Genomic DNA, 13233 nt, shown 5'->3' on the forward strand with positions numbered 1-13233 from the left:
TGAGTAATAAGCCAGTTCCTTAATTCATGGACAGTGAGAATGAACTCAACCAATCTGTTCTAATGATGAATTCTTCCCAAGGTCAACAAAAATGCAATGTACATACATACTGTCGAAATGTCGGTAATGCATTTGGAAGGTTTGTGAAGTTGTTAATGTGTTTAATGCAATAGAAATGTATTTCCGGAATTTTCTCCCAAGATGAGCCTTCCTCCCATCCCCTGGGGCCCCAATAATATCGGGTTACGGACTGAACCGATTGGTCGAGTCCCGGGGAGACAAAGGGGCCGCCCCCCCGGTATAAAAGAAGGGTGCAAGGACAGACAAATAGAAAGAAACGAGAAAGAAAAAGAACAGCTTCTTGGGAGAGTTGGAGTTGGAGAGAAGGAGAGACGGCAGGAGCACATGGCAGACATCCCCCGCTGAACTCTGACCTCTCTTTGTCTCAGATGGACCACAGAAACTTTAAGTTTGAGCCCGTCATTTGACGTGATTTGTAACTATCTGTTACTTCTTTTAAGAACATTTGCATTTTTCCTACAAGACAACAACATTTTTGATCGCTGAGCTTTCAGCAAAACCGTTGTGAGTCTAGCTGGTCAAGCCAAACGCCCAAGGCCCAGAGGAGCTGCAGACAGGGCCGCGCCTCGTCTGCATGATCGCCACCCGAGAGACCACGACCAGAAGGCCGACACCAGGACTTTGGAACGCCGGACCACAGTTGGCGTGGAAAACCTCTCTCTCATGGTCGTAAACGCATCTCACCGACCTGGCTCAATAAGACTCACATAACTTCTATGCAAACCACCTTACTGACTTTCAGATACAATTTTAGAACATTTGATCTGATTATTCATCCTGTTAGCCTTCTAGGTTATCCTGTTTGCACTTTAATATTTAATGCCTTTCTATTAATTGATTTTGATCATTAAACCTCCATAAACCACAGTTTGCTTTGGTAATGTCTGTGTTTATTATTTCAGACTAAAGGTCAATGTGTACGTTAAAGACCTCACTTCCTTCAGATAAATCTGTAGTTTAGCCTCCTATTCTTACTTTTATTTTGTTCGCTTTTCGAACTGGTGCCCCATTAAATTTTAAGGCTAATCTACAACCTATTAATTAATTAATAAACAAATTAATTGATTAATAAACCCTCATACCCTACAGTGGTTTTTCAAACTGCAAATGGCCAAAAAAATGAATCTGAATCTGAAACCAGAGAGGGGTGCGTGGAAAAATGAGACAAAATATAACACTCACGCCATGAGGAGAATATATTAGCAATTTCAGTCATTATTTGGAAATGTTTTGATTGTTTGGAAACTTTAAGAATCTCCAACCAGTTCAGAAGCTCTTCAGCCCTTTGCAAATTGCTTCAAAAAGCTGTCTACACTTCTAAACACAGACACATCTTTTAGATGCCTTTAGTTCTTTTTGATGTGAAAATGTTGAAAACATAGGAAAATAGAGTCATTTTCTTTAACCAACTGTCCTGAGTGAACATAGTAATAGACATGTCATTGAAGCAAATATCTCTGACATTTTTATTGCGTAAAAGTAGATGACAAGGTGTAAAAGTTTGGAGACCCTTGGGTATAGAGCAACATTGATTTCTACTTACTGTACTTAGTACAATGTGACTAAAACCATCTCACATATTAATGGAACTGCTGCAGCGGGCCTCATGTGCTTGATGAAAAAGGCAAAATGGTTGTCACACAAGAGGAAAGGTAAGAGCCTTTCCACAGAATTACTTCATGAGTGTGTGTCACCGCAATTTGGAGAAGGGCTGAGAAATATTCCATTTGGTGGTTTTAAATTGCCAGCCACTGGGGTGAAAAATACTAAAATCAAACAGAGGGCCACACTGACTGCATCTGGCATGTGCGCACGCTAGAGACACACAAAAGGAGTAACACAGGTTGCGCTGCCGTCTCGCCAACTATAATAAGTGTCAGCCATTGCCCGTGTGCAGCCACCGTTTTAGCTACTTCCCCGCGAATACAGTATTTCACGGCCAGACACCAATACATCGCCAAAGACGTTTGAGACATATTGCACCTGATGTCGCGCCACTGCTGTGATGCTCCGAGCCAAAAACACAGTAGGATGTCTGTCTCATATTGCCTGAAGTGCTACAAAAAAACAGCAAGAACCAAAATATATACAGTATACTTTGTTTGAAGACAAGCACAAGAGGCGCAAACTATGACTGTGCGTCTTGTAAACAGCCTCTTCCATTAGCTTCACACTCTGTATTTGGATGCAGGAGCTGGGATTGAAATTTGGTCCCCGTCCAAATGTAAAAACACTCATTAACATTTAGCAGGTTGCAGAGTTGCCAAGTCTTCCGCATGGAGGACAGCTAAGCCAATGCTGGGGCGACTGTTGACCTGAAAACTCAGCCATGTTGACTCTGCCCCCTACAGACCGCATCAAAACAGTGGCGTGTGAAACTGGACCACTGGAGCGCTGTCAAAGCTGAAAAAAGACGCTCACACAAATGCACAGGGAGCAGATTGGAACTGATTTGAAATTTGGATCTAAAGCATATGCTTCTTGCAAAGATGCTCGGCTCGTGTGTATGTGTATTTTGCCTTTTGGATTCTGACACTGTTTCAAGGCAGCATTATTTTTTTAAATGACACGAAGGAAGTGGAATATGCACTTGATAAAATGACTTATGTTTAGTTAGGGCTTCAAGTTCGGGCTTGAATACTGCAGCATGCATTCTTTCCGCCTCAAGTGAATTCAATGCGCGTATCTCACTTTTTAAAAATCGCATCACATTTGTATCTGCATGTCCCTCTTTTTTTACTGCTTTTGTTTGCTCTGTGTATCTATCCCCTATTGGTCTGAACTGTAGCCTACCCTTGTACAGTAGCTATTACTCTCCCAGTCTCCAGACATCAGCACATCTCCACCTGCCGCCATATAAGGCACTGCTACTGTTGCGTTTATTGCCCTTAAGACTCCACAGGTCTGGAGCTACAGGAAAAACTGCTGGCTCTGCAAACAGATGAGACTCAAGCAATATCTACTAGCCGCGGGGCTTGGTGCAGCCTTTTCCCATACTGGTGACATTGTGTGTGTCCTTGTTAATGCAGTTATGAAACAAAATTAAAGCCAGGTTTCAAACTGAGTAGGGACAGAGATGGATGAATAAGTAGTTTAATGAATGCAGCACCACAGGTCTGGGTGCGCTTAATGTCTACAGCATAAAAACCCTGATGATGGCCCCTTCATCAAATCACACTGCATAAGGGGGAGAGTGGTTCAGCTGCGCCAGCATATAGGAAAGTGTACTTATAGGGGGACTGTAAAGCAGTGGCGATGGAAAAAAGAATGTGTTTCAGTGGCTCGATTCAAAGTCAAAGTCCGATTCGGTCTTAGGTGCACAGAGTATACTACTTACCGGATAGTACACAAATAACCAGTGCTTTAAAGCAGAACTAAGTAACTTGTTTACCTTAATAAATCCTTAATAAGTCCCTCTGCGGGTACTACAAGTGTTAATGGGATGTTTGGAGGGTCTTTCATCATCCCCGGTGTCTCTGGTCAGAAAACCATAATTGCAACTTTGCTGCCTCCGGGTCAGAGCCACCAATACACACTAATAGAATCACGAAGAAGACGCTGACAGACTAACGGGCAAAGCTAACAGCGGGCTAGCGCCACTTAAACAGTATTTACAGCCAAGTTTGAGTGAAAAAAATATCTCCATTGTGTAATTGGATGTACAATATCCCTCACTCCCTTTGTCTTTTCTGTCAGTGTAGAATTTACTCTCACGGACAATTAATGAGTAAAAAAACGCAACTTGCTATGACACCTGCAGTGGCGCTTATAGCCTCTTGGGGCATGAGTTACTTAGTACTGCTTTAACATAATGAAAAACAAACTGTGGTGGATCTCAAACAGAGCAAATTTGTGCTTAAATAATAAATAGGGCCTGGGCTATTATTATATTTTAATATGTTTCTAACAATGAAAGGATATACTGCATAAAGAGAGAAGAGCTGTTTTTTTAAAAGTCTGTCTTTAGTTGAAAATGTCACTGTTTTGATGGTCCTGTTTCTATAAAATGTACTCTCTTAGATACAGATACTGGCTTAGATACAGATAAAGTGACCTTAATCTCTACATCAAAGTAAAAATGTCCACGGCTGCAATGTAGAAATAATATATAAAAAATGTAACAGAACATCAAAACTTTTGAGCCGTTTTTTACAAGCTAATAATTGATCAAATCCCTGAATTACTGACTGTTCGTGGGAAGGGGGTCAAGCTTTCATGAACTATTACGATGAGAAGGAAACAAACTGCTGTTGTGTTTGTGTAAGTGCCAGTCTTGGATTACAGTGAGTGCTGCGTCATAAAAAGCACCTGGTGTAAAAGCCAAATTAGTATGCAAATCACTGGAAGTTATATGCGGCATATAAATCGCTCTGAATGGAATCGGCAAATGGGAAAAAGACCTTTTGGAGCTAAACCACTGAAACAATTATTCTTAGAGGCCCGTGTTTGATTTAGTGAAACAATTGTTCAACAGACCTAGTATTTTTCAAGCTATCCGAATTCATGTGAGCTCATCCGAAGGCATCTCTAACATCTCGGCAGCAGAAAGCGCATCTTCTCTCCCCCCCACCCCGAAAAAAAAAAAAAAGTGCCACGCTCACGATTTAACAAGGAAACAGAGATTCAAACGTGTTATCTTAAACCACACGCTCGGCCATCATTTTAATTGCTCTTGAAATGTGCCAAGCTAACACGTAGCGGCAGCGCGCTAACCAGTCTACCTCTTCAATTACCATCACATCTCGTGGCTTTGTTTCTCCGACTCGCAGGCCCTCAGCCCGTCTGCTCCTCTGTCACATATCAAAACATGGAGCTGTCAGGCCCAGCTGCAAACAAGTGCAACAGTGGAGAGAGGGCCCAAAGATTTACGAAGCTATGCCGATGTAACAGTCCGGGCTGATGGAGAGCAGCACAATGGATTTGTGTTGAGAGTGTGTGGTAACAATGTTGCATGGTGCTATAGGGGCCGTTATGGAGTGCATGATGGGGATATGCGGTTAGCTGATGAAAAGGTGTAAGGAAGAGTTGAGTTTTAGTTGCAGCTGCATTATTCCATTAGTAAATCATTTTGGGGGAATTGTTTTGTTCAGCTGTTTTCCTTAAAATGTTTTCTCGTCTTGGTTGATTCTCTGTTGGCAAAACAACTCAAACAACAGCAAACTACAGCAAAGACGTATTACAGAATTATCAGATCTATGTAAACGGAGCCGGTGGATTTGGTCAAAGCTATCGCCGTGAAGCCTTGGAATGCAAGATACCAACTGCCGACACAGTGAGTCACATCACAAATTCCTTGTTTAATTGGCCTTTAATTGCTTTTGTGAGATGGATCTCTTCTTTTCCATCGGTTTAACGGGCCCCACAGTTCACATTTCATTCTGCGAGTATGCATCCATAATAAATACTTAAACAATGCACATAGTAAAAATGACAAATAAACATGAAAAGTTATGGCCCAATAAACAGTGGGCTTTCATGCTCGCTAAACTCAACCCTTTGGTGCATTTGATTTTAAATGTCATTTGTCCTTTTCATGGAGTTTTTACAATTAAACCCCCTCATAACTTACCTACCTGTGTTGCGTAAGATTCCTCGATTTGTAGCCTCAACTCGGAGCGGCCTCTCTGCAAACGGACAATGATTTTTCTTGGCTCTAGACAAGATATTGCCAATCTCACTCACCCAAGAGGACTGCTTATATTAAAAAATGAAACCTGACCCGAGAACCAACTTAATCAGAGGCAGCAAACTGTAACTGACCTCAGCAAAAAAAGCCGTAGGAGACGTCTTTGAAGGGGGCCAGGTGGATAAAAGAGGCAAGGGGCAGTTGGAGGGCAGTAGGTGAACAGAGGAGTGCAGAGCTAAGAGACTCATCACTGAGCACAAATCTAAGATCACAACCATCCCATGTCTTCTCAATCCTAGTACTTTACTGTCTGTTTCTAAAATGCTACATGTCACAAGAGTAGAGTCTGTTTTATATAACGGCTAAAGAATATCTAATCAATTCATCTATAATTGCTAATCTGATGTACTTTTATTTTTTATGCTTTTGTGTGAGTGTTTATATATGTTCTGTCGCTTTAAATTAAAATACAGTCTGTTTTCTTTATTGTGTTATATCAATCAGCAGTTTTACTTGACCTATTTCCTCACACGCATTGCCATTTCTATTAAAAATAATGAAGAGCAAGAAACCCTTGAACGTGGGATTAAATAAGATTTATATAATATATTTCATTATGCTCTTTTGATCAAGATTATTAAAGACCTACTCGAAGGTGCAGGGGCAGTTTCTCAACAACAAAATCCAGTGTCCAAGGGGTCTCAGTAAAATGTTCAAAACCTCATAACTAGAGAGTAGTTAAGACCGCTAAACATTTTCTGAAAGGCATGCAATTCTTGTATAATTCTTGATTAGAAATGAATGAATAATTCAGTCTTCTCTCAAATGCTCATTGTTCTAGACGTGTTGGTTCAGGACATGTGCAAAATTGTGCAGTTGTTGAGAAGACAATGGCCCAGATATTGCAAAGCTGACCTCTTTTTCTGAGTTTTTACTGACAGGACTCATGCGCTCCACAACATATACTGTATTGTCATCGACTGATGTTAAGATGGAAATGGCTATCTTGTCTGAGTTCATCCAGCAACTCCCCAGTCTAACTCCCCCAGTGTGCAGAGGAGAGACCTGTAGGTCAGTAGTATAAGACCCGCCCAGTCCCTCTAGATAGCGCATAATTACACCGACAAATGGTAATCCTGATGAGCCCCAGCAGCCTTCCAGCCTGTTTACATAATCACATCCAAAGAACGTCTTCATCAAGGGCTCAGAGGCCAGATTACTGTCTGTCCACCACGTACCTGATTACCACTAATTACGAAAGTGTCTCGGATTGGGTAGGAAAAAAAGCACATCCTATATAACATGTGAGGAAGAAACTTGGAGACACAACCATGAGGGGCAACAGATGGAGCGTTTTCATCAATCTGTTAGCTGTCATTAATTGATTTAAAGTGCTAATATGGAAACAAGCTACTGCTGAGTTGCACTCTCCTTGATTCACCTCCATTTGGAGCAAAGTAGACAGTGACTGTATACTTTTAGTCTGTTTTTAATAGAAAATTTCAAAGACATTTTGCAATTTGATGTGTTATTCATTCACTCTTCAGTCACACTCAGTGGTGATAGGCTTCTAACGAAGACACGTTTGCCCTGGAGAAGACTGTCATACACGTGTCTGCCAATCCAAATCATTAACTCACAACGCACAAGCGCTGACATGGTGGGAGAAGTATCTCACTGAAGGACAAAATGGCAGTAAACATTTGTCGGAACTACGACTCGCCAGCCCGAGTTTGTGGGAGAGCGCTCTAACCACCGAACCATTGCCGTTCCAAAACACTGATAAATCGTAGTAGCAGTAATAGTACTACTAGCTGCAGAAGCGGTGGTAGGCAGTATGGAAAGGACGATTCAGTACACTTTTCATTCTAATAGAAAATATTGCCAACTTTTAATTCTATTTGGGTATATTCATTTGAAAGAAAAAGTACCTTTAGTTGAGTCAATATTTTGAGTTCTTTCACCTCATTGCTCCTGACAGGCCTGTCCATTTCTTTGATTACACATCCGGGCTTTGCTGCGCAGAAATTAGACTCACCGCGGTCCTAATAGTCTCTGAAATGGGCTCCATCTATAGCATTTAGCAGCAAATAGCCAGACCACATTAAGGCCCCGTGTTTCTGTCTTGGTTTCCGGCACTCGGAGCTGCTTGTGCAGTCGCACATTTCTGCTGCTTACACAGTATGTCGCCTGCAGCCTTGTCGCTGTCTTATTATTGTAACTTGACTGATTGTTGTTGAATCAATGAATTGTATTGCATTGTACTTGTCAAAATGAGAGGAAATGTGCCTTTGTGCTCATGAGAAAATAAGGGGCACAGTATCATCCCAATGGAATTCAATTTGTCTTTAACCAGTAACTTTTACTGCTTATGTTTAATTTAAAGCTGATTTATTTTGTTAATATAGCAAACAGGTTGAGAGAAAGCAAAAAGGCTATTGCAAAATATATACTGTATATAAGAAGGAAGTATGAAACCAGCTACTAGAAAAGAGGATATATAAGTTAAGTGCTTTTTTTTTATCATTGTACAATTGTACAACAAATTTGCTGTCCTGAGCTGCTGCAATATATCAAAATGGATCCAGTGAATAATACTGACAGTAAACTCTAACATTAGAAAGAAACACATGGAAACTTGAGCAATTGATCCATTCCTTTATGTAACCTTTCACTACAAAAGAGTCTTATTTTCAAAAATCCCCACCCCAGATGATCTGTATCTTCGCCAACAGCTTTTGTTCCCATGGCAGCTCAACATCTTTCTACCAACGTATTCACAAATCCTTCTCTACAAACAATGTCAATCTGGCTTTGTTAAATTGACTTTGAAGTTTATTAATGGAGTGCCCCTTGTGATGTGTCATCGTTTTTGAGGGGGTCCATAGTTGCCTTTGTTTATCACCAAAAATACATGAACTAATTCAATCTCAATATCTTCATTGCTACTGTACATGCTTCCAGCTGGTGTCCAAACATACCTGATGTATTCCTACACCCCTTCCCACCTGCACATACACGCTTTTTAGATATATTACAATGTTTAATCCACCACAAAAAATCCAATGATGTTTAATTTAAGTCAAAGTCCATTTTAGCGTCACTGTGATGCAAAAATCTCATTGATCCCCTTGGGGAGTAAATGACAGTCGTCCCAAAGAAAGGCTTTGCTTTGATAGTTAGACTTAGGCCCATTACATCGTCTTAATTGTGCCGCTCCTTTCCTCAGAAGCCGTGCCAACTGTTCAACAGGTGCCAACGAAGACAACTTTTAAGGATAACCGCTGTAAGCTCCCCCGCACTCGATCCACGGCTTAAATATTTAATTGGGTTTGTTCAAGTCAATGAAAAATCAGCAAAGTGGTGTTGAACAAACTTTCGACTTTGTTCAGAAGGGATTTTTGAAGCCTTATTATCTTAGCAGGGAGTCCGAGCGAAAGTTAGATATCTTCTCAGCATAGATCAGGGCAGAGAAGCAACAGTATGTTTTATATCCATTCAAAGCATTTTTCTTTCGATATTTTTTTGTCGACCGAAACTTGCTGGCTGGGCCCCTAATAAGGAGAAAAAGCTGGCGGGACTGGCAGTGGTCCTAAGGGTGCTGCTGTGACATGGCCTTGCTGTGGGTGGTGATAAAACGGCGGCCCCTTGACTTGGCTCGGTGCTGCGCTGTGGGTGCTGCTACTCTGCATGCTGCCCCTCTCATCCGCCCCCAATAGACAGACACCGGAATTACTCATCGCCTCTACGATCAGCATGGAAATTGATACGGGTGTGTATGTGTGCGAGAGCGACTGGCCAGACACTTTGCACGCAACGGGACGCCAACATAGTAACAGGCCAACAGCACGATCGTGGATTCACATCTTTTTTCTAAATAGGTTGAAATGCTTTAAATCTGATGTCATGCGGTGCATTTTGTAAGAGAGCATGGATGCTAAGATGTAGGATATCAGAAGGAAAGCGCATGTTGGATGTTTTGAGGATAGTGTCAAACAGGCCAGATTAGGATGCACTGCAGGAGACAGTTAAAAAAAGAAAACACTACATGGTGAGAAGTAGAATGCTGGAAATAGAGACGGACCAACGTGTTCATGGACGTGGTGGAAGGTGACATGCCTTTGATGAAATTAAAGAAAGTGACAGATGTTTTTGACATGTTCAGATAAAGAATGAAACACGGTGTTGAGTTTGGAGTTGCAGGCCTTGAGGAATACCAAAGATATAGATTACTAGTAAGTAACCTTAAGAAGAGACATAGATGAATGGATAAATTAGAAATAGATGGGTATGGGAACAAAATGTATGGATATAATGAATTTGAAACTTTGCAGTATTTTAATATTTTTTTATTTGATTCTGAATAATTATGGTTAAAAAAAAGACATGTTTACAGGAACCCTAAAGATGATTGGTCAGGAGGGGCCTGGATGATTCTTGCAAGACATGTGCAAGAATAAAAGACACGTTCAGAGCACATGCTGTGTTTAAAGACGGATCAGAGAGTGGAAGGGGCTATAGATAATGTGAGTCATGTAATCATTCAGGGATGCATCAGAGAGAAGCACTAGAGATCATCCTCATCAAATCGCATGTATGGAACACGTATGCTTTATGCCTTGTAAAGTAAGCAGTGATGGTAGAGAGAGCTTCAATGTGGCAGAGAAACTATTATGCTGCATTCTTAAACACTCAACGAGGCAATAGGTCTGATTTTGAAGTATTGCTGGTGGGGGGAAAACACTTGAATTTACAATGAAACACATTTTTAAACAGACAGAAGACACTGAAGTCAAAAAAGTTCAGCAGTGAATTTTCTTGAGACATGTCACAACAGACCGCGACACGCGAGGCTTTGGGGTGAAGTGCGTAAGCAGCACGCACGACTTGCCTTGGTTCATCTTCGCACCCTGTATTTAAACGCTACTGTATGCGCGTACGAGCCACCCGGAATACTAACAAGCCCACCTTCCACCTGCCTGCACTGGCAAGTCCGATAAACACAAGTCGACAAATTGGATCCACGCCGCTAATTACCCGGGTCTCCAGCCCGATGCCTCGAAATCCAAATGCCACTTCCACAACTCGGCCCGTCGGAATTGAAAGTGAGCATCATATGGAAAACCTATTAGCTTTTTAAATGGGGGCACAATCCTTCAGGAAATCTGCAGTGCACGCTCTTAACAATTCACGAGTTCGCCCACTAAGCAAAGCAGCTCACGTAGGCTATTAGAAGGAGCCGCAAGAATATCTATTGAGCGCCTCAAAGCCCCGCATTCAGCGCAAAAAGCAGGCGAATGCGTCCTCGCCAAACTCCATCCAGTAAACAGTGGGAGTCTATTTGACACACGTCCGTAACGCTTTGCATTTCGCTCACACACGTTCCATGCTCGCCTTTTTTTTTACGCACCCACACGCGCAGACAGAGACGGAAAAGACACACGAAATGCTGCAGTGGCTTCTTTTCTCTTTTTTTTTTCTTTTTTGTGCTTCTTTTACCCCCTTAGTCCGCGCTCTTACCTCTGACACAAGTGAACATCAGTGAAAAGACGACGTTCCAAAAAACCACGCTGGCCCTTATCCTCATCGCTCTGCCTTGTGCGAAGTCCCCTCGGCCACATTTAACGCATCTCCTGTTGAAAACGTCCCGTAGTTCAATAGATCCTTCGTAGAATCCGTCTTTATAAATCCCCTTCATCGTCCCAACTACAACATGTGAGAGACCAGCAGCAGCAGCAGCAGCAGCGGAGTCCTTCTTTCTGTGAGGGAGAGACGCTCGGCTCGCCGCGTTATGTCAGCTGATGGGAGAGCAGGAGATGGAGAAGTGGTGAATGGGTTTTTGGAGAACACCACAGCAACCTGGACCAGGGCTCAACCATCGCTGCTCAAGAGGGACATCCAGAAGTCGGCGATCTGTGTCTCCAAGACGCTTCTTCACGCGTTTTAATCCGCGTAAAACCGGCCGCTGGGACGGAGGAACGAGTCTGCACTTTGAATGCTGGCTTTATCGATCAGCCCGGTGAGACAGAGTGGAATAGGGGTGCTGCTGGAGAGGAGGGGGTGTAGAGAGAGAGAGTGAGAGAGACGAAGAGAGACGAAGAGAGGGAGAGGGACGGAGCGAGAGAAAGAGAGAGCGTCCGGGATGGGTTTTTTTTTTTTTTTTTTAGCGTGGGGGAACATATCGTGAACAGTGAGAAGGCGTGGGTGGTAGGCTATAAGCCAAGTCAGACAAAACCACCAAGTGTAATCCAAGAAATTGCTAATGAAAATGAGTTTTAACTATGGGTCTATGGGGTCTGGCATAATGATTTGGGAACTGTGGCTTTGCTTATGTTACGTTCGCATCGGAAGTGGAATTAAGTATGGCAAGTGGCGGATTTCCTTTGACGGAGATGGAGGTGCTGATGAAGGCATACAGATTGAGCGGGGCTGTGCAGTGCAGTGGGACTCTTCTGCCATCTAGCTTTAGACTTCTAAGAAAAGAAAGGGGAAAAAACAGCAGTGGAGAAAGTGAACGAGCGTGATTGTAGGTTCAGGTTTTGCCACGTTCGGATGCGAGGCTCTGTGGCATTTTTGAATCGTCCCCCTAAATATAGGCTAAATCAAAGCTGTCGAATGACCTCTGTCCAATCAATATGGCATGACCCAAGTGTCAGCGGGATTTATTAGACAGGAGTCGGTGAGGTTAGTCCATACCGCTAAGAATCTCGTGTGAAGCTAAATTATATGAACAAAGCTGGACGGGGAGCTCTCCGTGGTGCTGAAAGTCCCCACGTGTTTGACTTCTGAGGTGAGCATTATACAAATTGAAAAGCTGTGTTTTCTTTTATGCCTTTAACAGAAAAACCTTAAAATCAGATGGCGAAAGTTTCAGTATTCAGTATATTTTCACTGAATATTGTCAGAGCAAAGCAGTTTAAATTTCAATAAAAAGTAAAATAGTAAAATAAATAGTTCTCAGAACATTTCGAGGACACCTCTATTCTTAACTTAACTAAATATGGCCACGGATAAGCCAAAATCAAGTTTCTTGGAGGAGACATATTTGCATTATTACATTATTTTACAAAACAGCACAAATCTCTTTCCTTGCTCACTGGCAATGACCAAGGTTAGTTGTCCAAAAGGGTGAATCTCCCCTTGCCCCCTGCTCTCCTTTGGCCAAACAAATGGGGAAACAGCTTGATCCTGTTGTAATCTCATCTAATTATGAAGCAGTGGAGGGCAATGGGATTGTTGTCCTTTGGACAAACATCCTCCATGTACAATTCCACACTGGAGACCACACGGTGTTGTAAATACCGCATCAGTATTTGTGGCCATGCTGCATTTGTTTCCCACACACACATAGCTTTATTTTATGTTGTGTGAATTGGAGTTTATTCTGCCATCTATTGTGTCTATTCTAGATGAATAAAATACATTTTTGGGCATTGTGCAACTCCCATTCTCCAAGTGTCTGTGGACAGGCTGATATTAATCTGTCTCATTCACAGGCTGTTGTGATAGATTTGTATCCTGCCTGT

General features: G+C 42.2%; 2 protein-coding genes across 4 annotated transcripts in view; one reads left to right on the forward strand and one right to left on the reverse strand.

Annotated features, from left to right (window-relative positions):
• Positions 1–11941, reverse strand: part of LOC306967220 (CUB and sushi domain-containing protein 3-like) — a 184190-nt gene extending 172249 nt beyond the window's left edge. For all 3 annotated transcript variants that reach the window (XM_079562149.1, XM_079562150.1, XM_079562148.1), the window contains exon 1: positions 11228–11941. In XM_079562149.1, the coding sequence (XP_079418275.1) occupies positions 11228–11405 (178 nt within the window). In that variant the 5' untranslated portion in view covers positions 11406–11941. The remainder of the gene's footprint in view (positions 1–11227) is intronic.
• Positions 1–13233, forward strand: part of eomesb (eomesodermin homolog b) — a 383568-nt gene that overhangs the window by 240366 nt on the left and 129969 nt on the right. The window lies entirely within an intron of this gene.

This window comes from Gobius niger (genome assembly GCF_951799975.1).
Source record: "Gobius niger genome assembly, chromosome: 8".
Lineage (NCBI taxonomy): Eukaryota > Metazoa > Chordata > Actinopteri > Gobiiformes > Gobiidae > Gobius > Gobius niger.